General features: G+C 35.4%; 1 protein-coding gene across 33 annotated transcripts in view; it reads left to right on the top strand.

The window, feature by feature from the left end:
• The window catches only part of LOC145268594 (unconventional myosin-IXb-like), a 349,537-nt gene that overhangs the window by 110,236 nt on the left and 213,370 nt on the right, over window positions 1–25,931 (top strand). For all 33 annotated transcript variants that reach the window (XM_080124293.1, XM_080124274.1, XM_080124194.1 and 30 more), the window contains exon 3: window positions 2,862–2,956. In XM_080124293.1, coding sequence (XP_079980419.1) covers window positions 2,862–2,956 — 95 coding nt within the window. The remainder of the gene's footprint in view (window positions 1–2,861; window positions 2,957–25,931) is intronic.

Here is a 25,931-nt window from a genome sequence, read left to right as displayed (position 1 = left end):
ATAAAACTTGGTAGATTAAATACAGCCCACATTACCAACTCTTATGCTTAGCAGCTGTTTTCAGATTTATAATCATTTAGGAGTGAATCCTGTACATAAAAATAGCCATCACACTGAGTTCTCCCCATCTTGTCATCCATGTCATCTCAGATGACTCTGCACTCTTGCTGCAGATTTGCAGATCTTGAAGCAGATGTGACATACAAATTGAGCAAGTTCCACTCAGTTGCCTTCCATAAACATATGTACATATCTAACATGATATACAGATTAAAAGAGATTTAAATTATACATGCCTGGCCAGACACCACAAATAAATCATAGATTCTTCATAATCAAATTGATTATGATCATTGAATTCCTCAAAGTCTTACACTAGATCACTCATCTAATCTTGTTACAGGGCTTTATTATAAATAAAACAACGTGTCTTTGCTGTTTATGAATGTTTGTTTCAAATGAAGATCTTACAGTATTCTTTTGTACCCTCCTTGCCAGAATAGAAAATTAATTCACCATTGTCTGAACAATTTAAGCAGCATTCCCTGGCACTTAGCAATAAATTAACCTCTTCTCAAAGAAAAAAGTGAAGCTTGAATCTATTGTGTTAAGTTCTATTTCATCTTAGTATAGAGCTTTGTTTTCAATTGCATCCTAAGAGAAAGACGCAGACCCATCGTATTGCTTAATTAGATAACGTTCGAATGACATACATTTTGAATAAGGAATGTCTATTTTTATTTATTTTAGTTATTTGTTCAACTATCCTGTCTGCCTGTTGACCTGTTTTTAGTTAATTACTAATTAGCATTTGTGCAATTTTCTGATACTCTGAACCATCATGTTAATTTTATATTTTTGGGACTTCTGCAGTTTATGGACCATATTGTGTTTTTGTTTTAGATAGAATTTTCAAGTTAGGTTCAATTTTTATGTTTTCTTTATTAAATTGTTGGGTGAAATATACAGAATAGTTAACAACCTCCACCTTATGTAAAAAATGGGATTCTAAATTTTAGCATAATCCATAAACTGCAGAAGTACCATTTTTTTTTTTAAATCTACCTAATTTTTGATAGAGCCATATTTAATTACAAGCAGAACTCTTATGAAAATTTCATGCTTGTTTACCTTTCTTTTTTCTTACTGTAAATGTCTGTCAGTTATTTTTTCAAAATAAATAAAATTCTTACAATTTTTTTTATTGTAACTAGAGATTAAAAAAGTCCCTTTTTTACTATTATCAGCTAAATATTCTTTTATATAAATAGAATATCACATTTAATTTGATGACTACAGAATTTTATTTATGAAATTTTATTTAATATTGGAACAATTCATTTTTAAAATGGGTTGAATTTGGAGTTTGGCAACCAACAACTCCAGATAACCAACAATTGAATGATCCCATTATTTTTTTTTAATTAGTGCAGATGATGAAAACATACATATAAACGCAAAAGGCATAAGATTAAATTAAACACAGATTTTACATGTAAAAATGGTTCTGGATATTTTATTTACTTCCTTTTAAAAAGGTTAGACACAAAGTCAGGTGTAGTTTTGAAAAGCTGGTGCGCTAGTATTAGCGTTCTTTAGCTGACAACAAAAAAAAAAAAAATGCCTGAACAATCTAGTCAGCATTCCCTGGCATTTAGCAATAAACCTCTTCTCAAAGAAAAAAGTAAAGCTTGAGAAGGTTGAAAATAACCACACTTCAGTCTGACAACAATAACGCCACTGTTAAACTGATTGTTAGGGATGTATCCCCGATTAGGTAAACAAATTGAATATAATAAATAAAAAAAAAAATTTTTTTTAATTTTTTTAATTACATTTTCACCTCAAACAAGGCACATTGCCACTTTGGTGTAGGGGACTACTATCAGGGACATAAGCTACTGGGGTACTATGTAGGGAGTTGGGCAATAAAATGTCGGTTCACATTACACTTGAACTTCTGCATGTCAGTACAGTTGAGGAAGCAGGGAGCTTGAATGGAATTCCAGTCTGGCGGTTCTGGGGAAGAAACTACTGGAGTAGAAAGCTTTCCTACATCTAGGGCTCTTGTTAAGTTTTGAGACATTGTGTTGAACAAAAATGGCGACGTAGTTCAGATCAGTAACCAAGATGGCGGCCAAGAATCAAATGCGGTCCGTGGCGTAGTTAACGGCAAACTGATTGAATCCAAAATTCGACAATTTTTATAATAATTTTGAAACGTTTTCATTGGTTGTTTAGCACAGCCGGTGCTTATAAAAATGATTGGCAAATCCATTCGTCTCATACCCCCATTAGGAGTCAAAAACATTTTACAGATCTCCACTGTGTAGGGGTGGGATTTAGCTGCTTGTCGGGTTTGTCGAGGATATTTACGTCGTGGGGGCACAAGTGCTTGCAGCTCGTCAGAGCATTCACCATTAAAATACTTGTAGAACAGGCAGAGGAATACAACATTTCGTCGGTGGGATAGAGGCTGAAGCTTAGATGACAGTTCAGGACCTATCAGGTTGGAGACTCTTTTTTGGATCTTGTCCAGGAGTGAGAGACTAGTAGCAGATGCACCAGTCCAAATATGACAACAATACTCCATACATGGGTGAATGGTGGCCTTATGGAGGTACAGGATACTTTCGGGCGTTAGTAACTTTCTAGCATGGTAGAGAGAGCCTACCTTCTTCGCAGCGGTCCTGGCAATGCTCTCAATGTAATTATAATTGTTAAAGCATCATTCTGTTTAACAAAATTAAACAACAAAACTCAAATTAATCTAATGTTGCATTTATTTTGTAGTGATTCTTTCACTTTTTGTTTTTGATTTCCAATAATAGACTTTTAATTTATTTTTGTTTCATTTGCAGGCATTTGGAAATGCGAAAACGGTACATAACAATAATTCTAGTAGATTTGGAAAATTTATCCAAGTTAATTACAAGGAATATGGAATGGTCCATGGGTAAGTATAATCATGTATGTGCTGTGTGTGTAAATATATTGAGTTTCAATAGAAAATTTCTACTTTATCTTCACAAGTCAATGTAAGATATTAATGCATGAATAATACTATGAAAGTAATGGCTACTATTTTATTTTATCCCACACTTGCAGATGTAGATGTTGGTAGCATGCCAAACATTGAATCTGCTTCTCACTATTCAAACATATTTCTTTTTTGCCTTGCTACTAAGTGGCAGTCTATATGATATGAAAGTGCGTTCAAAGCAAAGGTGTGCTGTGGAATGCCTCCATCTGGAAAATTATTATTAGCATGCTTATTTAGAGAACAAACAACAGCACAGTTCGGCAGTAGGTAATATATTTCAGCAGTTGTGACAGTCATATGAGTAACATGTAATGAACCAATCTTTTGCTGTATAATGAATTCCATGGGAAGGTGTCACAAGTTCTGATTAATTCTCTAGGAGTGGTCAGAAAGTTGAAGCCTTCTCTTATGTGATCCTGTGATAGGAGGAAAGTGTTCTTGTAGACATTCCTTGGTTTATTTCTTCTACTTGATGTTCAATATAACTTGTAACAACCTTGTTTATCTTAGAGTATACATGGAGATAGATATATGCTTATAGATGGATGTAGATATATATGCATATATAATGAGATAGGAAAATCAAATTTCATTGAGATAAATAAATTATTAAAACAATTAAAACTGCAGACGTACCTTTTTAATAGAATAAATTGTTTGTATTTAGTCTAAGAAAATTATAAAGTATGGGAAAATCATTAAAAATCTGTTCTATGTAAAGTTAAAAATAAAATAGTAAATTGTGGCTTTAGTCTTCCATACTTGTAAATTTAATGCAAATATTTTTATAATCTTCAAAAATAAAGAAATTATATTATAATTTTTGCAATTTCTTTTCAATTATTACAAAACCGCATCTTTAAAAATAATATGAAATATTGCATTTATTGTATTCTATACAATATCTGGATGTTGATAAAAATTTTGTTTACATTTGATTGCTGAAGATTTTCACTTTTACTCTGACATTTTTTGGATAATGATGCAATTTTTAATAAAAAAAATTATGTACAATTTGTTTTAATTCAGTATAATAAGACTTTAATTTACTAATTTGAAATAGTTCCAAGAACTTCAACCTAGGCTTTTATTTTTCAAACACAATCAATTTTAAAATATTTACTGGAATTGTTAAATATTTAATCATTTTTCTTCTTAAAAATGCTTAGTCCATATAAACCATGCCCACTTGTGTACAGTTCTTATATTAATGAATAATCAAGTGAGATTACTCTAAAATGAATCCCTTTCTTTTCTCTGTTTGAAATATAAAGTGTTTTTTTTTTGTTTTTTAAAGAGTCACCTCTTAAGACCTAGAGGTCATTCAAGGATAAGGGTTAAAGAGTGTACTCTAGTCAATGGGACAATATCATAGTAATCATTAGTGGAAATTTAGTAAATTTGATTACTTAAGGGGACGGCTCATCAAGAAATTGTTTATGTAGAACTTAGCTGAAAAGCAGGTGTGCAGTTCTAAGAAAGAAGCTTTGCTCATGGAATCTACATTTAGATTTAAGCACAGATGGGGGAAATTATTGATAGTGGTTTTAGATAGAAGAGTTTTTCATGAAAAGTTTGGCAAGAGGGGACTATAGATTGGAGCTCAGATGAGCATCTGCCATGAAAATAACAATAAAGCAGAGACACTTCACTTCTGTGGGAAAGAAGTTGCAGGGAAGAGAAAAGGGCATCCTCCACTAAGCTACAAAGTCTATTTTGAACTCTGTCAAGGCAGGATAGAACGCTTCAAGCAGCTCCTGCTCAGATGTGGCAATGATACTCTATCCTAGGATGTACTTGGCTCTTATACAGGTAGAGAATTGCATCAACAGTGAAATGCCCTTGATAAGTCAAGAGTAATTGCCCTAGAAACAAAGCCCTTTTGTGTTTTCCTTTTTACTGGATTATTGAAAATATGTAATTTCCAAATTTCCAATTGTTTTGGGAAAAATGTCAAAATATAGATGCATTAAGTTGTGTGAGACATTGTTTTAGTATTATTAATCAGTGATTAATAAATATTTAAATGTAAATCTATTTTCCGTAGTTGTAAATTTTTAAGAAATCAATCACATACCTAAAAGAAAACATTTTTTGACTGTCAGTGTATGGAGTTTTCAATAGAAATAGTTATTTAGGATAATGAATAAGGGAATCAGCTTAAAACAATGTTTTAATATAATGAAAGTAAACTATTAGATAAATTACTTACTGAGCGATTCTGTTTTGGAAACCATTTGTATTTACAATTGTAAACAAATGAAGTAATTTCATTAGATTATCATCTCTGTTGAATATTTGATGAATATCAGGGAGATTTTTGTTGCTAAAAAAATATTTGGCTATAAAGAATATGATGAAATTGATTTGAATCTTATTTTATTTTGTAAAGAACACAAATAGAAAATTTCTGTAATTGACTATTCAAAATGAAATATTGATTTAATAGGATGTAAGTTTAACTTCAAAATACCAGCTGACTTAGATATATAGAGATATATTTTGGCAGTAATTTATCCAAATAAGTTTGATTTAAGAAACAAAAAAGCTACTGAATTTTCTTTTCCTTTATTTAAAAATTTTTTGTTGATTCTTCAAGAAATCTTCAGAGTATCTGACAAATCCAAAATTTGGTATAGAATTGTTCTGTTAATTTTATTTTTTGTATATAGAGTTGATATAAAGTTCACCTTTTTGTTTACGATTTTATTTGGGAAGTTGTTGCTTAGGTTATTTTTAATTTCTATATTGGGAAACATCAACTATTATAATTGATGAGATTGAAGTTATTTGTAGGAGTTTTGTATGTAAATGTTGTGTATTGATATATTAGTATTGTTAGAATCCATTAATAATTAGTACATTGAGGAATGGTGTTTTATTGTTGATATTTAAAACTGGAGAGAAAATAAAAACTGAAATAAATGAAGAATAAATTAAATGGTCTTTCCTGTCAAAATAAGAGCAAAACAGTTAAATCTTTCAAATAAGCATCAGCAATGACAGTCGCAAAGATTGAAAGTGCCTGAGATGGACCATACAATAACCTTGGATTTCTGTTACACAAACTACTTCCAGATATTCGTAAAATTGCTCAAACAGTTGAGAAAATAACTAAAATTAAAACATTTGAAAAAAGAAAACTATATTTTTTTGATTAAACTTCCCTAAAATTACATATTTCTCATATTTACTAACAAAATATGGAATTTGTCTGTTATATTGTGGATGATTTTTCTCCCTTGTGTCTGGTTGTTAGTTTTAGCTGGTTTAGCTGGTATCTTGGTCGAACAATTCTGGAACTAAATCATTGTTAATTCCACAAAGATATTGAAAAGCACTGCAATACAATCCTTTTTTCAAAGATAGAAAGAACAACACAACAAGTTTTCTTATTGTGCTAAGCAGATTTGAGATGTAGGGTATACTGTTTTGCTAAGAGAGGTACACATGAAAGACAAAAGTAATCCCTATTTCTTGCTGTTAACTCTTATTTTTGACATGTCACACCAGTATTCCTCCTATCTAAGGTGTGACCTTATACTTAACAAAAAGCCTTCTCCCTCTCGATGACGTCACTTCCTATCAGCCTATCTCTTCACTTTCAGTTAATGGGTTTTCTAGTTTTCTATTAACTTTACTTCACCATGCAACTTTTCATCTTAAATATTAGTCAATCTGCTCTACTAGTCTTCTGCTAAACCATTCACTTCAATCCATTAAATAAGGCTGGATTTTTTTTAAGTAAAGCTGTTTTACTTAAGACCTCTTCATCATATTGTAATTTATTTTTTTGGCTATAACATTCACCTCTTGATCTGTTTGGCCAGGAGAAAATTGTAGTACCTATTCTGATGCATTTTATCTTTTCTGTCTTTGGTCAGTGAATAAGAAATCTTTTAACACTGAGATAATTTTTATTTTTCTCCCGATCCAAAGTGCCCCTTTTGAGAAGCTAAATTTTTCTCCCATTAAAAACTGACCTTGTGGCTAACTCTGCTTTTGTTAGAAAGCAAGTAATAATAAAATATATTCACTCCCCCTTTCTATTTTTTTTTTTTTAAGAGTACAAAATTAAAATCACCAGTCAAGTTGGTTTAATTTGTATGAACAAATTAAAATTTACAACATTAAATAATGTTGTAGATTATAAAATGATAATATTTTTTTTTTTTCTTCAAAGATTAAACTTCATTATCTGGATCATTCACACTACTGTTCTCATCTTGATTATTATTCTCACAACGTTTAAGATAATGTAAACACTGATCTTTGTATCATGTTGAACTCTAGAATCTGTACAGAATTTAAAACGGGGGTTGCATGCTATGACAAAGTTTTATGTAATTCTTAATTGAATTCTTAGTATTGCACTGAGATTTTTAGGTTTGACAAGATATGCCTGAAGAATTTATTTATTGTGGACTATTATCCTAATCTTTTTAGTTGTTGTTTCACAACGTTTCGGCCAACTATTCCTCTGGCCTTCGTCAGGTGGTAACTGTGACAGGATAGGAACTCTGAATCTCTAATTGCATCCTCAGAAATTACTGCTTCCCATAGTTGTCTCATCACGTTTTTTTGACCAAATTGGGTAGGATTGAAACCGTTATCTACGGACAATTCTCACCTGGAACTGTAGAGATTCAACGTCTCTATCAACTGCGCCACGGATCCCGAAGGACGATCAAGGTTGGATTTTTTGGTCTTATAAATCCATGTTTATTATCTGATCCATTGTCGGGTCCGAACTGAATGGTATGTATATTATTTAATTGGAATTCATTATTTAGATGAGTATTATTTATTAATTTATTTATTGCACACTATTATCCTTATCTTTTTAGTTGTTGTTTCACAATGTTTTGGCCAACTAGTTCTCTGGCCTTCAACAACTACAAAGACCTAAACAACTAAAAAGATGAGGATAATAGTTCGCAATAAATAAATTAATAAAATAATACTCATCTCAATAATGAATTCCAGTAAAATAATATATATGCCTGAAGAAGGTTGGAAGTTACATTGGCTGAAACGTAAAAATAGCAGTCAAAATTAAAACAGTAGTTTGAATAATCCAAATACAAATTCAGACATAAAATTAAAGCAGTTTTAATTTGAGGGATTGTTGAACATACCATAGAGAAATTGGAATGGAAACTTTGTAGTGTTTGATTTGGAGTTGTTAGACATTGGTTAATCTCCTTCAATTGAATTACATAAAAAGGTAAAAGAGAAATGACTAGCTTTAAAAAAATGAAGCCATTGCAATCAAGTTAATTTCCCCTGGCAGATTTGTTTTTCTATGACACACATGTTACACCTGTTAGTTCATCTGGCCTGTTGAGCAAAGCAAATTTCTCAACCTAACAAAATATGTCATTCTTGATACGCTAAAATAATGTAAATTGTTATGATGCCTAGTGTTAAGCTTGATACGTGTGACAGAAATGCATTGTTTTCTTAAGACATCTGGCTCTGTTTTTGATTACTGATGTCCGATTAGCATTAGGTAAAAAGTTCAATTAGCCAATTATTGATTTTATCATTTTTACTCTTCAAAACAAGAATAGAACTTTTTAATGAAAAGAAAAAAAAAACTACATTTCAAGTAATGATTCTTCTCTCTACGACAGCAGGGTTTAATTTTGAGAGGGTATATGATCTGGAGTAGAAAACAACAAATCTGACTCCTTGATTTAATATTTAAGCTAAGCTCATGTAACTTGCTTCAAGCATCTTATTTTAAGAGGCAACACTGATTTTTATTTGTTTACCTTTATCCTAAATATTTATATTAAATTTTAAGACCACCATGTAGTAAGGAAAGAAACTTTGTTCATGGAAGTTCCATTTGGCTTTTGATACAGAGAAAGTTCTTTGGTGTGGTTGTAGCTAGGTGAGGTTTTGTGAATGTTTTATAGGGGAGGGGCAACAATTAGAGCGTTTTCTAGCATCTATGAACATAATAAGAGTAGAGAGACTAACAGCATCTCCTGTGTGAAAGAGACTGCAAAGAAGAGATTATTCCTTACTAGATTGTGAAGTCGGTTTTGTATTTTGTCAAGGCAATAAAAAATGCTCTGACCAGCATCACCTCAAATATCTCCTTTATTCAGCATCTGAATTTTGTTTTGATTTGCTGCTGAGCTGGTGTCTCCATTTCTAGTCTAAACACCTTTCCACTTATTATGTTTACAAGTTTTAGTTCCTTTGCTCAGCTGGTTGATAGATGAGTTAACCAAAATGGTTAAATCATTTATCAACCATCCCTTCTTAGGATTTCCCATTATTATTTAATTCACTTTTCTTTGATTTTTAGCGATTTTGGAGAACATTTATTTATTTTTTTTATACTGTAATTTACTGTTATCTTCAAATGCAGTGTACAGTTGGTTGACTTTGTCAGGGAATTTGATTATTCTCACCTTGGGCCTAATTTTGAGTACAGCTTATATTTTGCTAATTTCAAATCCTTGTCAAATTTTAAGGAAGGGATCTGCATCTGGGATAAAACGATTTCTCTTCTGGCAACAATTTATGACAAAGCTTTTTTTGTTTTGTCTTTTCATTCTTAGCACAGCTAACACTTTCCATAGAGATCTGCTTTGTGTAATGTTTGATTTTTTACAGAATTCTTATTTATTTACTTCAAAATTCTTTCACTCTAAAATATGTTTGGGATTTTAAGGATAAAAATCAAGTTATACATTTTCAGATAGGAAAAAGCCAAATAAAGATACCGGCTAGCTAGACTTAGACATTTCCATACCTGTCAGTTGATTACCGGATGTTTTTGTGCCTGCAAATCAGTTTCTATAATATATCTAATATCAATTCTTTTTGCACAACTTGAAAGTTTTGTCTAAATATTACAAAAATACGCAAATTATCCATTAAGGATAATCTTTTTTTTTTCTTTTTATCCACCATGAGATTCACTTGACAATTTCCTCCTGTTTCAAGAATGAGTGAAGAAATATGGTCTTTGAGAAATTATGTAAGTTTTTATTGGATTATACTTATATCAATAAAACTCATAATTATACAGATTTTGGAATACTCTGTAACTTGATATTTATGCTGACTGGTGGATTAAATAGCAAAAATATTATTACTTTAGATGGAATACTTTGGCAAAATGAGTTTTCTCTAAATTATAACAGGCAGACCATTCCATAAGCAGGACATTTAAATAAGTGTCCAACCCTTAGAATTATCTGCTGTCTATGACTTTTGCTCAAAAATGAAAATCACTTTTTAAAAAATAAAATTTGTGCATACTTTTGGTTTTTCTTTTTCCTTCTGAGAAATTGATGACATTTGTACTGGTTTCCGTTACAGCAGACATTTTTCTTACGAAAAATGTTACTTTTATTATTTCATATTTTTGTGTTGATTTTAGTGATTTTAAACAAAAAAAAAATAGATTTCAGTTTTTTCTTGCAATTACACGTCACCACTTATTTCACAGAAAAAATTATTTTAGATTGTAGAGTAAGGGTCATTTCACATTTTGAATGTAAAATAATCATTAACTTCCTGACCAGCAGCATTACTGATCACCCACCTCTAGATAGTATAGGCAAAATGAGTTTCAATTATTGGCACAGTACTTTTTTCTAATTTGGCTGCCATACACAAGTCTTTAGTTACCGATAGTTATAAATATATTTTTTTTCATATTGCTAACTGAAATTTTAAAGTTGAGAGGATGTGTTTTGGTTTTGGGTGCAACTTTACTATAGTGTGTCTTCCGACCCAATTATGTATTTTTGAACAAAAGCATTTTAGAAAAAAATATTATTACATATTTAAGTGTCATGTTGAAATTCATGTAAATTACAAAAATAGTTGGTACAAGATGTGCTAGATCCGATTTTCAGAAAAAAAAAAAGCGTAGAGTAGATTGAGAAAAAGCAAAATGGTCAATCTGAAAGATAGTGTCATTGGATTCTGCACATAGCAACTTCGATGATAGAATAGTTATCTCCCCCGTTTCTGATCTTCTAAAGGGTTAATTTTCTGTGAAAAGCAGGTACCTCAAAAAATTGTTTTTATTTATAGTTATTTTTCTACTGGATCATTTTTCATAATTTTTGGAATTTATACTAATTTCGGCATAACATTTAAGTACATAATGTTTTTCGCTGAAATGCATTTTATCAAAGACCCACTATAGTAAAGTTGCACTTGGTTTTGTGTTTAGAATTAATAGCATTAGAAATGTCTAAAAAAACAAAACAATAAAAAAAATGATCACTTATTTAGGTTTAGAAAAATTAGCAACCCATTCTTATCAAAAATTGGATGTTTAAAAAGTATTCATTTTGCTTTAAATTTATGATAAATCCTTTGGCAACAATTTATGACAAAAGTCTGAAATATACTGTTTTTCTTTTTTAAATAACGTTTTTTTTAAATTTCTAGGCTGTTGGTATGTAATTGCATGAAAACAAATGTTTTTTTTTATTTATTTTTTTTTTACACGTTCATTGAGGTCAAGGATACAAATTTACTCATTTAATGAACGCATGAACAATGCACTTGAATTGGTGTTTTTTTTTTCATTTTTCTTTACGGTCTATATACCACAATGAATGTTAGGAAAAAGCTTAAGTTTTCATCACTGAATTCATGTTGATTTAAAAAAAAAAATAAAATTCTTTTTTTAAGATCATGACACTTGAAAAATTTATTGACAATCAGTAAGATTTACTATCTAAAACAGAACTGATTGTACAAGGAAAATATTATTCCTTAACATTTTTAATAATTGATAGAAAAACAATTCTATAATAATTCAAATGTTTCAACTTTGTCAAACTTAAGTTATTTAGAGGTTAGTATGGGTGGGGGGGGAGTAGAGTAAATTTTATTTCAGAAATTTTTTTTTCTTTGTAAAGTTTTTTTTTTTACATGGGCATCACCACTTATCAAGGCCTTAGGGCTACTCGAGGATAAGGGTTAAAGCGTTAAGTTTTATTTCCTCAACAAAATAAAAATTGTAGGACATGATTGGACTTATGAGTGATAAGGTGAGTGTAATGTTGTTCTTTAACAACAACAACAGAAATAAATTATAAAGATTTGCTTCAATCAGAAGAAACTCGATTTTGGATATTTCTTTGAAAAGCCTAAATGAAATCTTCAAAGGCCCCCCCCCCCCAAAAAAAAAATGGCTGTAAAAAGGACCATTTCCAAAGACATTACTGTTGAACTCGTGAAAACTTTGTAACATATTTAACATGTGACTCTTTTAATGCTGGAGGAGATGGAAAAGATGGATGCAAACATGTGTGTCAGACATATTGTCAAATTCAGGATGTCCCATCAGAAATTATTTTTAGATTACAGCCACTTTGCACTGTCACCAAAATGATACCATCCAATTCCTTGAAAATTATCAACATCATATTCTTGTGTGTTTATTCTGGACAGTGAGGTCTGCATTGGATTTCTCTGTCCACTAAGGCATAGTCAAGATGAAATTCAGCGGTCTTGATCTTGGTGTTGGGTATCCAATAACCTTTGTTTTGACTGCCTTCTCTGCCCCTTTTCAGGGACCTTGAATCTGGTGGTGCATTTATGTATTTTAGATCTGATAATTTTCCCTTGTCTAAAATTTGTATAATGTTATAACAGTGGCAAATATTGAAATTTAACGTATGATAGTTTGGGTAGATTGCAGCATCTTCGTTTCCATGATTGATAGGCTTCTTTCTGCCTCCTTCTTTATCAGCCAATACTTGATACTATACTAAGCAATGAGCCATACTACAGTCTGATAAATTTTGGATTTGAATTTATCACAGATCCATGGATTACAGAAGACCTCTTCCATTGCATGACTGCGAAGTGGACTGGGACGTTGGGGAGACTTACTGCCAGCCAAATTCCAACGAAAACAAAAAATAAGAATGTAGAAAATAGATTACCATATACATATTCTGTATTCTGTAGAAGTACCTTTTAATGTTAAAAATTTCTGTCTGCAGCAATAATACTAAAATCACCAATAACAATAAAACCTGATCTGTATGCTGAAGAAATACCTGTTAATACGTTTCTGATTTTTTTGAAGTAAGGGTTGGTTATTCGTATTATTTGGATTCATCGGACTACTGTTTTCATCTTGAGTGTCATTTTCACAACGTTTTGGTTGATGTAACCCTCAACCATCTTCAAGTGTACCTTTGCAAATTCGGGAATCTGGACAGAATTTTGAATGGAACCATTTATTTACTACACGGGAGTAGCTTGCTCGTTTCACCAGCCGTGACTGTATAGAGGTCCTAAGTAATTCGCAGTTGTATTTTTCGGTTGCCCACACGGAGAATTGAACCTTCAGGAGAATATCACTTTTACAATTGATTTTTTCAAGTATCTCGACAAAGGGCTCAATTTCTTATCAGATAAAGTTATATTTAGATGAGTAGACACACCTTCCTATGAGCAGACAGGGGAAACGAACTAGTAGGCGAGTGAAGGTGCAGGCCTCTACTGAGCAGTAGGTCTAATAGTCTTGAGAGGAGGGACTCGACGATCTTCAGGTTATCAATTCCTTCCGGCTCCTAAGAATGCGCTGCTTTCTTTTCCACAACATGAGTAGCGACGACCAAATTTTTGATGTTAACTGATGACTAGATTCCACTTAAGCTTTAACAAAATGGTATGTCCCATTCCAATATATGTATTATTATGTAGAATATTTACAAGATGACCACAGCTTCATTTGGTCCAACAGATATCCCGCTCCCCCCAAGCTCATATGAAATTTGGGAAAATGACGTGGAAAAGAATGCGCTGCTGGTTACACTCTGGAACAATAGAAAGGGGTGTGAGTAATTAATATGAGGGGTACAAGTACAATACTATCTATCTCCCTCACCCACGGCGAGTTTTTTGCGGGGATGACAAAAAATTCTGAAGAAAATCTGTTTCAACTATTTACACTGTACAGGTATCAGTGAATTTTACTAGTGCTGGGAGCGCCGGCTGCGCGACCTGTTGCCTGGTTGAGTCTCAGCGATACCGGGGGCATTGTGTGATGCCAGTCAGCGTAAAGCCATGGGAGGCTTCTTGGGGGTTGTGTGTATGGCAGGTATATGAAGCTGTGGAGAGGCCGTATGCATGGCGTCTACATTCTGCATGGGAAGACCAATATGTGTTGACTCTGCTGTATGTGCAGGGTCTCCAGCTGTCGGTGTGGCTGTGTCTACGGCTCTCTCAGGCGATGGGCCAGGGCTTGCGGACGCGCCAAGGCACTTATGTTCCTCACCTGATGCTGATTCAGGGTTCCTTGCTGGAACGTTAATGGTAGGTTTTCCTAATCCGTTTGAGTGGATGACCGCATCCCGGATGATGGGGCTGAGGGACTCAATGATATCTTCATGTGAGGCTGCTTTAAAGGGGGTGAACTTAAAAAGATGCTGGCGGTTTTGCAGAGTTAGTCTCCCAGAGCCATCTATCTTCACGACATATTGGTGGAACTGCCTGACCTCTACGATGGTGCCTGTCCTTTCCCAGCGCTTTGGATGATTGCCTATCAGGTTCTGTAAGTAGACATGATCCCTGATACGAAGAGGAAGCAAGGATCGAGTGTGTTCCCTCCATTTCTCATGCTCTCGGGAGTGTCGCTTTGCAAGAGCCTTTTCTCTGTTGATAAGGGTCTCTGTCCATGTTGGATGAGGGCAGTACCGACCCATGGAGATGGGGATAGGGTCACGGATAGGTCTTCCGAAGACTATTAGAGCCGGAGATGCCTTAGTCTCCGGGTCGATTGAGTTCCGATAGATGAGCATGGCGGGCTGGAACTTGTCTACATCAATAGACCCACTTGCAGATGTATTGTCCATCAGCATGCGCTTGACAGTCTTTACACCTATCTCAGCTCTGCAGTTGGTGTGAGGGTTGGCGACTGAGGTAAGACGGTGGTGTACACCCCATGAGCGAAGGAATTCCTGCATCTTTCCAGCTGTGAACTGGGGCCCTCCATCTGAGGTTAACTCTTCAGGTACTCCAAAAGTCACAAACACTTCCCTGAGGCGCCTGACAAGACCATCTGCACCATTTTCTGCTCTAAACGCCATTGGCCAATTGGAGTACCTGTCAACGACTACTACGTAATCGTGATTGTTGTGTGCAAAATAGTCGCAGGCGATCTTCTGGAAAGGATACTCGAGGGGCACCAAATCAGATGGTGGCTGCATGGCATTCGACTTTGCAATCCTATGGCAGCTAGCACACTGGTTCCTGATGCGCTGGATGTCAGTGCTGATGTTTGGCCAATAGACGTAGTCTGTTGCCCGGGCGCACATGACACTGACTCCTTGGTGGGCTGCATGCAAAGCCTCCAGAATCTGTGAGCGCAGTGCTGTAGGAACGATGACACGGTTGCCTGTCAATACCACACCGTCTATGTTATACAAGCTACTAGAGATGCGATGGTAAGGGTGCAATGCGGCTTTCATCTGTCTGCAGTCTGATGGAAAGCCTTCACAGATGAACTGCTGTAGCTCCTGGAGGTCCGGGTCAGAGGATGTAGCTTCCTGCAGCATGGTCCATGTGACAACATTAGTTACGGCGTACAGTGTGCTGGACATTAATGCTAAAGTGGAGGCATCTTCTCCGATATCCACTGGCTCTTCTGGTTTGTAGTTAGTGATTGGGGTGCTACGGGGTGGGTAGCGTGATGCCGCGTCAGCACCAAGATTTCGTTTTCCAGAAATGTGGATGATCTTGAACCTATAGGCAAGAGTCTTCTCTTTTAGGTTGAGCAGGCGGCGATTGTTAATCTCAGTGAGGGAACGGTCATTGAAGAGCCCAACCAGTGGCTTGTGGTCGGTAGCCACCGTCAGATCCTGACATCCCTGCGTGTAATAACGAGTTTGATGCAGGGCATGGACAACTGCAAGGGCCTCTCCCTCGATGGGTGCATAACGTGACTCTGCAGCATGTGTGAATCTGCTTCCTACCAAGCAGAGCTTCCACCCTTCCTTACAGCATAGTGGAGTTCTACCGGTGCAGCCGCAGTACTTTTGCATCATCAAGTACCCGATGCCAGTGACAGACCAATCAGTGATAAGACAGGTAGGGCGGGATGGTTGAAAGAGGCGGACTCCTTCCTTGATCTCTTCAACAATCTTGGTTTTGGATTCTTCGAAGATATCGAATTCTGTTGTCCACTGGAACTTATTTGATGGCTTCAGCAGATGACGGAAGGGTTGCATCCGCTTGGCCATGGAGAATGCATACGCTGCTTGGTTGACCAATCCAAACCAGGCCCTGGCACCAGTGATGTCCATAGGTTTGGGAAAGTGCCGGATGGAATCTAGGAACTTTTCTGACGGTGTGACATTGGTGGGAGTAATGTCGAGGCCAGCAAAAGTAACCGTATCTTGCGCAAACTGGAACTTTTTTTGGGTTTAGTGTGATTCCATTTCTGGCGCACAGGTCTAGCCACTCACAGGCCTGGAGGAATGCTTCCTCAATTGAGTCGGACCACATGCAGGTGTCATCCACACACTTAACTTTGTTCTTCACGTTTGCGATGATGGAGTCAAAGCGGTGATTGTAGGCGTCCCCGCTGGCCAGGAATCCCTACGGTGCCACTCTGTAGCGATATCGACCCCATGGTGTTATGAAGGTGGTGATGTGGCGGTCTCCCTCTCTGATCGGGACAGAGTGGTACCCGTTCCAGGCATCCGTGACAGTTTTCTTCTTGTACTGTGGGACCCGGTCGGCGAGGTGAAAAGGGCTTTCCACATGATGGGTTTGTCTGACGGAGTGGCGGTTCTGTGGCTGCAAGTCCACTGTCCTCCTGGAGGAGCCATCAGCTTTGGCTGTTACCACCATGCGGGAGCACCAGGTAACTGGCGTATTAGGGCTGACTCTCTCCAAAACACCAATGCTGACGTCGCGCTCCAGATCCTGGAACACCTTCTCCTGCCAGTGTAGAGGCACCAAAGCTGGCTTGTGGATGGCGACTGGCTTGGCGTTAGGGTTAACGTGAAGCTCCAGCGGAACACATTTCATCATTGGCAGTGGCTGGTGCTCACGTATTAAAGGCTGTAGAGGTGTAATAGTCTAACAGCCACTGCTTCAGGGCAGGCACATTCTCCTCTGTGCCTGATATCATATCCGGAAGTGCCGTAGGGATTGGAGGCAGTGAATCTACACGCTCAGGGCATGAACACTGCTTTACTTCCTCGCCTTCCATGGCAGCAAGCATATCTCCCGCCCATCTGGCAGGCACAATGGGGAAGTCAGGGGGTAGGGCTCCCAGAGCTATAAGAGCTTCCCTGCATAAGAAGGCTTTACCGATCTTCCTCGATATAAACACTTGCTGTTTAGTGGTCCTCAGTGCACCAGTTGTATCGGTGGTTGAAACTTCAACAAAGATCCCACCTTCAACCCCAAGGTCTTCTTTGATAGCACCATGCATGTTCAACTGAACAGGTGTCATGTCATCCTTGCTGATGCCCATGGCCAAGGCAGACCGAAGCGGGATGATAGAGTTCTGGCAGCCTGAATCTGCCACCATGGGGATGTCAATTGAGGTAGGATTCGATGATTTAAGGGGATAGCCTAGTTAGTCATGATCTGTCGGTAGCGGTGTGAGTCTGACGGTTATCATAGGGTGTGGTTTAGAGGGTCTTGCGACCCATTTACTGTCATAGACATAGTGCTCGGCTGCTGTTTTATTTTGGGTGGCACATAGCTGGTCATACAGGAATCCGGCTTCGTCCTGGATCTGAAACGTGCCTCTGCTGGCTCTTGGCTTCACTTTGGTGTTGGGATTTTGGGGGCACCACCGTGAGTTCTTATCTCTGTGACCCCATGTACCACAACTGGTGCATTTGGTGCAGTTAGCGGGAAAGTGGCCTTTTACTAAGCACCTGTTGCATGTGTTAGACCAGGCAATGCAGAGTTTAGCTCTGGAGTTTCGGTCGTTATTCTTCCCATGCCATGACCCCCCACAAGCCCAGCACCTGCCTGCCTCGCTGCCGGGAGAAGACTGAGCATGGCGGGGTTTGCGAGTGGCATGGCTTACAGCGCTTATGGTGCTGGTGGAATCCCCAACGGCTGCCCTGGTCGCTTTGGCTTGCTCTTTCTGGGCGATATAGGTGACAGTTTCGTCCAGTGTTCGGTCTGTTTTTGGGTCACCTAAGAGGTCAGACATTATTTCAGGGTCGGCAATACCTTGGATTAGGTTGTCCCTAACTATTTCATCGCTGTAATCATATATGTGGCCACAGTTAGGCTCTTTACACTTTGCCGTGTACTGACACAACGCGGCTTGACCTCGGAGGGTTGCAAGAAAGGTCCTGATTGGTGTGCCGGGGGCCTGTGTCAATTTGCTCAGCTTGATACGATGGACAAGAGTGCTCTCCTCCCTGACTGCCAGGCGCTTGATGGCAGCAAGGAGGTCTACCTCAGCCATTTTTGACACATCTTTGCGTAGGTCTCTCAGGAGGTCATTCATTAAATCCTGGTCACAACAGTGGAACAGTGCTGTGGCACACATTGAATTAGGTATGGCCATGCCGGTTTTATACATAGCCCACTGTCTTGTGAATGCAGACCATTGGTCGGGATTGCTACCAGTGCCGATGGACGGTGATTTGAGTTTTAGGGTCGGGATTGAGGGTTGTGTAGACTGCATTGCTTGAGGTGGGTGGACAGTTTGCGCATGCAGCGTCATGGCAGCAGCCAAAACACTGGAGAAGGATTCAGGGAGTGATTGGGAGGTCCAGGTACATCCTGTGACTGGGCATGTGAGCTGAATATTAGACATGATTGTATTGAAAAAAGTGTGTATTCAGCGGCGCATAGATGAGTAGACACACCTTCTTATGAGAAGACAGGGGAAAGGAACTAGTAGGCGAGTGAAGGTGCAGGCCTCTACTGAGCAGTAGGTCTAATAGTCTTGAGAGGAGGGACTCGACGATCTTCAGGTTACCAATTCCTTCCGGCTCCTAAGAATGCGCTGCTGGTTACACTCTGGAACAATAGAAAGGGGTGCGAGTAATTAATATGAGGGGTACAAGTACAATACTATATAATAAAGCATAATGGGGTACAATACTATATAATAAAGCATAATGAAATGGACTTAGCTTAACACTTAACTGTAGTTTCATGGTATCACCAATGATCAGTAGTGCATATAACATGGATCGATTGAAAAGTGAACTGGAAGTATTAATAGTATTTATGCACACGTCATGTTTCATAAGTTTTTATCCATATGTAGTAGTGCAATAGTACCACATTGTCTAAGTATATATGAAAATAAAAATCATCAATTGAGAAATCTTAAAATTAGTTTCTTCTTGCAATATAAATAGTAGGAACTATAAATTTATGTTTAGAGGGAGAATATCAAATTATAACGGAAAGAACAAATCAAATTATTAAATAAAAACAATTTATAACTAAACAGATATAAATATTTGCTTTGCTATTCAAGCAAAAAAAGAAAGAAAACATGAGCTCAATCTTATCTAGCTTCCGCAACCCCCTTAAAAAAAAAAAAACAAATAATTTGCACTTTCATAGATTGATAAGAAACCTATTGAACATAACATCATACGTATAGCTACTATTTATTCTTCTTTTTTACTTTTCAGTTGATCCTAGGCACATCTAATGGTTTGATGATACTGTGAAACTGCAGTAAATTGTTGAAGCTAAATGTATTTTATTCATATATGAAAATTTGAATGGTGATTAAAATTTGGTGATAGTTTACTATGCTATAATAGTTGGATGAGGCAGTTTACAATTGTTAAAAATTAGAGTTTTTCTTTCAGTCTCTCTTATCAACTTGTTCTCTATTGTGATTATCTGTTTGCCGTAATAACATGACTTTGTGTAAAAATAACATAAATATAATATCTTCAAGACACAATATGCCTTATTTGGCGTGTAAAAGAGTGTGTGTATGTATGTATGTATATATATATATATATATATATATATATATATATATATATATGCTTAACAGCATGCCATAGAATAGATGGACTAAAATAATGACAAGCTTTAAAAGCAAGCGGGGGGGGGGGAAGGAATATCTGCCTTACTACAAAAAATGCTAATTTTATTTTGGTGTCTTTACCCCCCCCCCCTCCATATTTTTTGGGTAGGTTTTATTTAAAGAAAATCTTATCAAATTATTGTTCCAGATATATTATCTATTTCAATAAAAACATTGTTTCAAAAATGATCGTACAATCTATTGATTTTGTTTGTTTTTCTTTTGAAACAGATTTTTAATTCAAAATTATGAATAGTTTTACTATATATATATCTATATATATACGTTTTATTCTTTATTACTGTATCTTTCTGTTAAGTTACATTATTGTTTCAGCTACCCGGCCGTTTTTTGGCCGTCTGTAGCTTCCTCAGACTTTTACAGAAATGTTCGTTGTTATGGGGTGAAAGAGTGAACAGGGGATGGGTGCAAGAAGAGCTGGGAAGAAAAAGGAAGGGAACAAGGGGGAAAGGTGGAAGGGGTGCTTGATATGTCGGTAATGTTTTAGTTTTGGAGTTTAAGGAACTTGTGGGGGAGGGTCTGGGAAGTTAATTTCTGGTGTGGCTGAGGGCATAGGGATACATGGAGGGGGAAGGGGAATATGTGGGGGTAGGAGGAGGGGATTACTTCAAAATTTGAGTCTTAATGTTAAAGTTTTGGCGTCTCGTTGGTGAGATGATTTCTTGATAAGTATGTCTTGACCTGTTGGGTGTTCGTTTAGGTTTGGAGGCAGGGGGGGTGCTATGATTCAGTTTTAGTTTTTATTTGTTGTTAATTGTTTGGAGAGGGTTAGCTAGTGACCACGCACGCGAGCACACACATGCGCACATACACACATATATACTTAAAGAAACGTTAACATGTACACATACATCTCCGCCCTGGCGTGCAAATATATGCACATGTATGCATGCATAGACACCCGTGTCGCTCCCGCTTACGTCAAATTTTCCTTAAGGTGCTAAAATTGGGTATGCGTGCGCAAGCATGGATGCGCTCATACAGATACATACACACATCGACACCCCTACCTCCAAGGAGGCGTACACGGGCCCAAAATGATAATGTACTTTGTTTTAATCAAAATAAATTATACTCTTCCGAGTATCTTAGGTTTAAAAATGTACTCTATGGGGGTTTATTGCCCCAACCCTAGAAGTTTGTGAACAAATACACGTAGGAACTTCAATTTTTTTATATAGACTAGCAGGGCTACCTGACATTGCCCGAAGCCATAAAAGTAAACAAACAAGTGTGTTTATTTGTAAATGAAGCAATTAGATAATATGGTAAATATTATCCTAAATTTTTAAGAAGGGCTTCCACCTCTTATTATACTGAGAAAGTAATTATCATATTTAGACGTCCCCCACCTGTGTCTAGCAGCTATGCTCCAAAAATGATCGGTCAATTAGTTTTGGTGCAAATTTTATTCAAACAAATATAAAACATTTAATGCTGAAATTTTATCGTGGCTTTATTTAAGATCACATTCAATTGTATGGCGACAGATCATGCTGAAATGTTATTATTTGATGAGGGAGGCTTTGTTAACTATTCAGTACTTACATATGTTATGGGGACTTATGCAGAAGACGAACTGTGATATTTTTTTGAGATAGGATTTTTAGATTAAATCCAATTCTTATGGCATTTGTTTATTAAAATGTTAGGTGAAAGTACAGATTAGTTAGAAAACTTCCTGTTCTCATGAATATCTACATATGTTAGTGTGTGGGTGTGTGTGTATGTGTGCATACATTACAGATTATGCAGTCGGGGATATTACATAAAATATAAAAATAGGCTAACAGCTAGCATCCAAAAACGTAACTTACTAAAAAGTAAAAATATATCATAAAAAACCCCAACACAATAAAATTATGTAAGAAAGAAAAAAAAAAGAAAACAAAACCGAAATAAATTGATAATTAAAGAATAGAAAATTAGGAAAAAGAAGAAATGTTATTGTATTGTTAGACACATGCTCAACTGAACACATGCACACAAACACACGCATGTACAAACTATAATAAGAACTATTAGCGAAGGAGAATACACGCAGTGAGAGAGGGGGAGAGGAAGAGTAACCCATTTACACACACTGTAGACCTTAAAGAATAATAGAGAACAGCAATCCGATAGCTACAAAGCCACTATTAGTGATTTGTATCGCACACACACACACACCGGTAATGATCTATGCATTAAATGAACTTGACGCCAGGTAAAATAATGTTGCTTAGTGACACCATATTTTAATTTTACTAACCATTTTTTTTATAAAGTGAAGAACTGGATTCCGGAATGTGAAAATTTTCAGAGCTAAGCCAATCAGAATGGAAGGACTTTGGCGAGGGAGCCTTTATTATTTGTGAATTGAAAATTGGAATAATTATGTTAGGTCCGTGTAATCACAGAATCTGTGGAACATGTAGAATTTGTCCTGGTGATAACTGGTAGCAGTCGTAGGACTAAATATTTAGAGAAAAAAATTGGGGGTCCTTCCTCCAAAGATATTACTCATAGTGTTGCTCATAGGATGCAATGTCGTATTTTATTGTCATGACTAAGTGTGTCTAAAATTGTTTTTGAAAGCTACACAAGATAGTGGCTATTAGCCTAGATGTATTGAATTCGTATGTAGCATCTGTTGTTGCAAACCTACAGTACTTTAGTCCAGAAGGGAATTTCTGTGGTTACTTTATTAATATAGAGAAGATAAGATTATGGAAATGGGTTTGGAACAAATCAATTGTTTGAGCTTATCTTCCAATTCCAAGTATGATTGGATTTGTTTTGCTGTGCTACTGTCCTGTTACATTCTTAAATAGTTTTTGCTTTGTTGCTTTCTCTCAAATCATACAGTTTTCTTTGGATCTTTTGAATTACACAAAAATATTTGATCAAAGATTGTGTAAAGTCATGTGAGCCTTTACTTGTCTTACTAATGCACACTCAGAGGAAAAAGTATGTTTTATGAAATCTGTGATGGCGGCCATGATACTTTAGACATGAAAAGCTAAAAGAAATTCTGTACATGCAATATAAAATCTCAAGTGTTTCAGGATATATTTAAATTTTTGTTCAAGTTCTTCTACTTGAATAGTACAACTAATGAGACTTTGTTTGCATCTGTTAAACATTTTTATTCTCACTTTTTAACAAGCCAAATTAAATGAGTTACAACCAGAGAAATTGAGCAAGATTACTTTTTACAAATATTAAAATCAAACTAAAGCTTAAATTCTTATAAAAATATTCATATTGATTGGCACGAGGGTATCAGTTTATTATTATTGTTTAAGAATGCTTTATTTTTTTTTTTTTATATCGACTGTTTAATTCGTACCAGATTTTATAATCAATTGTTGCTTATTTGGAAGTCCCTATTTATTTTCCTCCCCACAAAGACCAGTTTTTAATGTGGATTAAATCCAAATTATCCAAAAAGAGGGACTTGTCTTGGTCTAATAGGATTTGTCAGAGGACAGAAAAGATAAAGTGTAATATTAGAACAGATACTATTCCTTGCTCGTAGCCAAAAGGATTTTTTTGAGTGAAATAGTAACTAAAATAAAATGAATCTTTTCAAAAACACTTGAGCAAAAACATGCAACTTTTAAAAACCTATTTGCGATTTCTATTTGGCTTCTCTTCTCTTATTAAAATGATTGAGCATTTTTATATTTAGTTATTTTGGATTGACTGATAAGTCATTGTGACTTTTTTTCTGTCAAAAAATTTGAACATTTTAGAATTGTCTTTCTAACAGATATGTAGTCCTAGTTTCATTTGTGTAAGTGAAACTAGGTATTATTTCATATCCTCGAGGTTTCTTTTCTTACTTTCAAACTCTGAAAAAATGTTTTGTTTTTAAATCAGAATATCAACTAAATTTATGAGGAATCTCGTTACATTTTGAGATAATTAGCTCAAACAAATGTAAACTATCTAACATTATTTATTTTTGAATTTGCAACTTTACTGATAGACTTTTTAGAGTTATGTTTCATTTTTATATCAAACTTGTCATAATTGATGGTCAATAATTATAAAAAAAGGTGGTCTATCCTATAATAACAAAAGGACAACTGTGATTTTAATATTTTCTTTGTAAGAACAATTTAATCTTCGTTTATAAAACCTATTTAGGATGTACTATTAAAGGATAAGTCTTTTTTTTCTTTCACTGACAAATTGTGTATTGTTTTCAAACCATATCTCTTAATCAATGAAGACGTAATCAAAATGAATACGTTTTTGTTAGCCATAGCATTTATATGTTCAGGTTTAAATATTTGATGATTTTATAAGTAAATTCTTACAATATTGTTTTAAGATACTAAAGAATCTACCCATATAAACATATTTGGAGAGCTTGTATTCTGAAAATAGTGGGTAGGTTTTAGAATTGATATTGTTAGTGGGAGTAACCATGTAGAACAGTTAAGATAGCAGGATCAGTTCAGAGAGGAAGCTAAGGAAAAGATGTGAGAAGGGTGGATTTGGGAGAAAGAGGAATAAAGACTTTGTCAGAGTGAGATAAGTTAGTTTGGAAATCATTTTCTAAAAGCAGCTCAACCACATGCCAGCCTATAAAACATCTTTCTCATATACTTTTTAAAAATAGCTATATTAGTGGCCTGGCAAGGCCACAGAGGAGACAACCAAGTAAAAAAAAAAAAAAACTAAGCAAAATTCATCCCAAAGCAGCAAAACTGAAGCTGGCCTGCCAGGACACTGTATAGTATATATACAAATGTATGCAAATTTGGGCATATTTTATTGGTTTGAAAACATACATTTTTTTTTACCAAATGTCATAAAATTTTAACCAGAGAATAGTATTATAATCTTCAAAAAGTCTGCAAATTTTCATGTAGTTTTGTCCCAGAGAACCAAAGATATAAGTATTTTAATATTCAATTTGGCTACCAGTGTGTGTGTGTGTGTGTGTGTGTGTGTGTGTATGTATGTGTGTATATATATATATATATATATATATATATATATTTCTCCAAAACCTCTGGTCTTGATGGAGAGGAGACTAAAACTTGCTGCTATGCTTTTAAATGATATAAAATAACAAGCAAGGGGAGACTTGATTTCAAATATTTCTCATATGTTATATCTGCCCTCCTTTGGAAATAGAGTATGATTATGAATATCTCCAGTATCAAATAATCCTTACACATTGTGAAATTTACTTTATGTATGAAAACCAAAGAGGGGAGATATAACATATGAGAAATATTTGGAATCAAGTCTCCTCTTGCTGTTATTTCAGATCATTTGAAACCATAGCAGCAAGTTTTAGTCTCCTCTCCAAGGCCAGAGGTTTTGGGGAAATGTCAGATATTTTGTAATTCATATGCAAAACTAGGAAAACAAATGACTATGATTGAAATATTGGTAAAGGTGCAGTATCTTTCCACCAACAAAAAATCCTTTAAAATTACCACTATTATAGGTTTTTGAGGGTGCTGAAAACGAAAATAACAGTTAAAATCTCAGAAAGGACTAGTTTCTAAGATATAAAAAAATTATAGTTTAAAAAGTGGGGGATCACTTTTCTATATTAATTTAACAAAAAATAGACACCCACTTTATAGCCCCCTTTTTTGGAGGAGGGGGGCATCTTTTTTTTTTTTTTTTTTTTTTTTTTAGAGGTGATGTTTATTTTGTAATAGTGGCCTGGTAGACCAACACAAAACCTACCTTAAAAAACTTGTTTTCAAGAGGTTTTCAGGTGTGCTGAAAATAAATATTGCATTTAAATTTTCCGCAAATAAATATTTTTCCCGGTATGAACCAATGTAATTCTTTGTTATAAGTGATGGT

The sequence above is a fragment of the Euprymna scolopes genome, chromosome 4 (genome assembly GCF_053919585.1).
Source record: "Euprymna scolopes isolate OS-2025 chromosome 4, ASM5391958v1, whole genome shotgun sequence".
Lineage (NCBI taxonomy): Eukaryota > Metazoa > Mollusca > Cephalopoda > Sepiida > Sepiolidae > Euprymna > Euprymna scolopes.
The sequence above is the reverse complement of the archived record's forward strand: the minus strand, read 5'-3'. Positions and strand labels throughout refer to the sequence as shown.